The sequence below is a fragment of the Asparagus officinalis genome, chromosome 1, assembly GCF_001876935.1.
Source record: "Asparagus officinalis chromosome 1, Aspof.V1, whole genome shotgun sequence".
NCBI lineage: Eukaryota > Viridiplantae > Streptophyta > Magnoliopsida > Asparagales > Asparagaceae > Asparagus > Asparagus officinalis.
Window position 1 is genome coordinate 128,726,942 of NC_033794.1, and position 3,314 is coordinate 128,730,255.

General features: G+C 45.8%; 1 protein-coding gene across 1 annotated transcript; it reads right to left on the minus strand.

Annotated features, from left to right (window-relative positions):
• On the minus strand, positions 214 to 2,951 carry LOC109841632 (premnaspirodiene oxygenase-like). The gene is made up of 3 exons (XM_020410587.1): positions 2,661 to 2,951; positions 1,231 to 1,767; positions 214 to 1,008 (listed from the first exon to the last, which is right to left on the minus strand). Exons 1-3 carry the CDS (start codon positions 2,949 to 2,951, stop codon positions 385 to 387), a joined length of 1,452 nt encoding a protein of 483 aa, XP_020266176.1. The 3' UTR covers positions 214 to 384.

Below are 3,314 nucleotides of genomic sequence, written 5' to 3' on the forward strand. Positions count from 1 at the left end.
GTGTGGTGGAGCCTATTTTGCTTATTCTACACGTTTTTCTCAATTCCTTCCTCAATTCCTTCGCCGTTTTCACAAGTAGCGGAGGTAGCGTCGGTTCAAATTGAGAAGCATTCCAAAATCAGAAGTCGAAATTACACGATTTCAACACGTTTTGCACTCCGAATACACCGTGAAGTCCTCATATATTGATGCACACATTGTACCACACCACACTTGATCCACACGCAATTATTCTTTTAGGCATAAAAAACAGGTCATAGATACCCATACAGATTTTCAACAACCAAGCTCCTGAGTAGCTCAAGAGACTTTACAAATTGCGCTACAGCTCGCATGCAGAGACACATAAACGAGAACACTACAAACTTTGCGCACCTACGACAATCAGTAGACATCCACAGGCAACGGCGCAAAAGGCACAGGGCACAAGCACAAATCATACTTGCGACGTGCACCCAACCCGCTGATCTCGCTCATATCCAGCTTCGCCATCCCCTCCGGCATCCTCCAATCGAAATAGCACAACAAGTTCGCGAGTGCGATCTCCATGCCAACCAGTCCAAACATAATCCCAGGACAAAGCCTTCTCCCCGCGCCAAACGGTATAAACTCGTAATTAGTCCCCTTGAAATCCACCGAACTCTCCTCAAACCTCTCGGGCTTGAAAACCTCGGGCTCGGGCCAGAACTCCGGGTCCCTCGCCATCGCGTAGGCGTTGAAGACAACCAGGGTTTTGAGGGGGATGTCGTAGTTGTGGATTTTGAAGGCGTCGGTGGTGAGGCGAGGGACTAGGAGAGGGGCAGGAGGGTGGAGCCTTAGGGACTCTTTGATGACTAGCTTGAGGTAGTGGAACTGTTTGATGTGGGCTTCGGTTATTTTTGGGCTGTTTCCGACGACTTGCCGCACCTCGTCTTGGGCTTTCTTCATGGCGGCGGGGTTGCAGATGAGCTCGGACATGGTCCATGTCATGGCGGAGGCTGAGGTTCCGCTGCCTCCGGCGAATATGTCCTGTCGGAAAAATAAATTAGCTAGTTTAGATTTTTTTTTTTTAAGTTATAAGATGGGTCAGTAGCATGTTATGAAAAGTGCATTGCACTTGACTGCTAGTGACAAAAATACCCCAGTGTGACTTCAATGATCAACAAGGCCAACTCTGCTATCACAATTAATATTGTGAAACAAGGAGAGAAAAAAAAACATTCAAGTGCTGAAGCAAGAAAAACTACTTACGAAAAGCACTGCCTTCATGCTAGTATGATCAAGCTCCAGATCATACCCACCCTCATCCCTTATCTTGCACAAAACATCTAATATGTTCTCCACCTCGCTCTCTCCTCGTCTGCCTCCTCCGTCGACGTCCTCCGCCTCCTTCGCTATTTGTTCTCTCCGATCATCGATCACCCCCTGCAGAATCCCATCCACCTTCTTATGGCACCTATCGATCTTCGTCGTCATCCCGGTCACCAAGCCGATAAACCCCGCCATCGACGGGAAAAGATCTACAGCGTTGAAACCGCTCGCTAGCTGCAAACTTTCTTTGAATGCGTCGAGGAAATCTTTACCGTGTTTGCTTCGCTTGCCGAAGGCTACCCTTGCGATTAGATTGTTCGTGTAAATGTGGAATAATTCGGAGAAATTCACGGGTGTCGATGCAAGGCGATGGTTTTCAACGATGTTCAGTAAGTCGACTGTTTCGATCTCTCGGGCTGATTGGTATGACTGCACGCGCTTAGGGCTCATGAGCTCCATCACGAATAGTCGACGAACCTGTTGAAAATTGTAACAATCATTACCTTTGTCAATCTACTAAATAAAATTATTATGGGCACAATGTTGTGTACTAGTAGAAACTTGATCAAGCATCACATGCAGATGGAGTATTCTAGACTGAAAGAAATCCATCCATGATCATGGCATCTTAGACGGAATTTTTTTCTTCTGCGGATGTTTTGTCCGCAGAAATAGGGAACAAACATCCTAGACATACATCCACAAACAGAATTTAATTTTTTTTCAACGCAGCGAAAAGCTGTCTAAACTTCATATAATGAGAGAAACGACGATGAAAAAAAAAGATAACAGGAAAAATTTTCTTTCAGTTTTCTTCCTCACACCGTAATCTCAAAATCTTTTTTATTTTTTTCATTTTCAAATTGATGGTATGATAGAAAAGAGATTACGCTATTATTAGGTACGCTAATTGTTTGGACGAACAAATTTTCAAAACAGCCCTGGTCTAAAAAGATTTTTATTTTTTAAAATCGACCCGATTTTTTTTATTTATCAAAATCGACCCACTTTTTACCACGTGGGCTTAATGACGTTCCTAAATAGTCGGGGTTGGCAACCCCGACTGTTTAGGAGGGTGTTAAAACCTAATTAGAACCTTTAAACCCGAAATTTTCATGTCCTAAACAGTCGGGGTTGGCAACCCTGACTGTTTAGGAACGTCATTAAGCCCACGTGGTAAAAAGTGGGTCGATTTTGATAAATAAAAAAAACAGGTCGATTTTGAAAAATAAAAAACTTTTTGGGGCCGTTTTGAAAAATTCCTCTTGTTTGGACTGATCGTAGGGGGCTGGCATTAATTTATATTTTAATTAGTAACCTTTAATTTATTTTGAAGATAATTAATTAAGTCTACATCTAATTAATTAAACCTTCTTATAGTACTCGCCAAACGGAGCAAAGAGCATGTCAATGGGACCATAAAGAATAACATTGGCGGCCGCGATATTCTCAGCGCCTCGACGCCGATAGCTAATATCGTGATATCTGAATGAACTCTCTCGCGCAACGTGGCCGCCAGCGGGCGCGGGGGGGAGCCGGCAGGTGACGACAACCGCCGCCGGGATCTGACCGCAGCTGGAGCGCCATGCATGTACGGCGCCGTGCGATTTTGAGCAGCGCGACCCACAGGCGGTGCGTGCGCCGCCAGCTCGGCTCCGCATGGACGCGTGCGTGGAGGCTGCCGCATGGCACGCGCCGGAGTTTCCGTGAGGCCGCCCCGTGGCGAGCTTCAGGCGGTCTAGGGCTTTTGAGCGGAGGCGCAGGAGCCGCGAGTTGCGCTGGAGCGAGGAAGGTGGCGATGAAGAGGAGGGAGTAGAGGAAGAGTTCCATGATGGAGGTGATATATATGATATAAAGATTTGCTCATGCATAAATGCTCCAACACTACATTACTATATATAGGCAGATTTGGAGAAGCATAGGGCATCCTCTATAGAAATCATGCAGGCGGGGAGATTGAGATGCATGTCATGTGCTGGTAAAACCCTGCCAAAAAAGTTGTAGGGTTAATTGCACTCTCACTC

Bases quoted from the DNA above. Each gene is read 5' to 3' on its own strand.
- LOC109841632 (XM_020410587.1), bottom strand. From the start codon at position 2,951: ATGCGGAGCCGAGCTGGCGGCGCACGCACCGCCTGTGGGTCGCGCTGC. The intron at 1,768-2,660 runs GTTTAATTAATT...AATTTTCAACAG, and splicing joins TTGGCGAGTACTATAAGAAG to GTTCGTCGACTATTCGTGAT. The intron at 1,009-1,230 runs GTAAGTAGTTTT...TTTTTCCGACAG, and splicing joins GCATGAAGGCAGTGCTTTTC to GACATATTCGCCGGAGGCAG.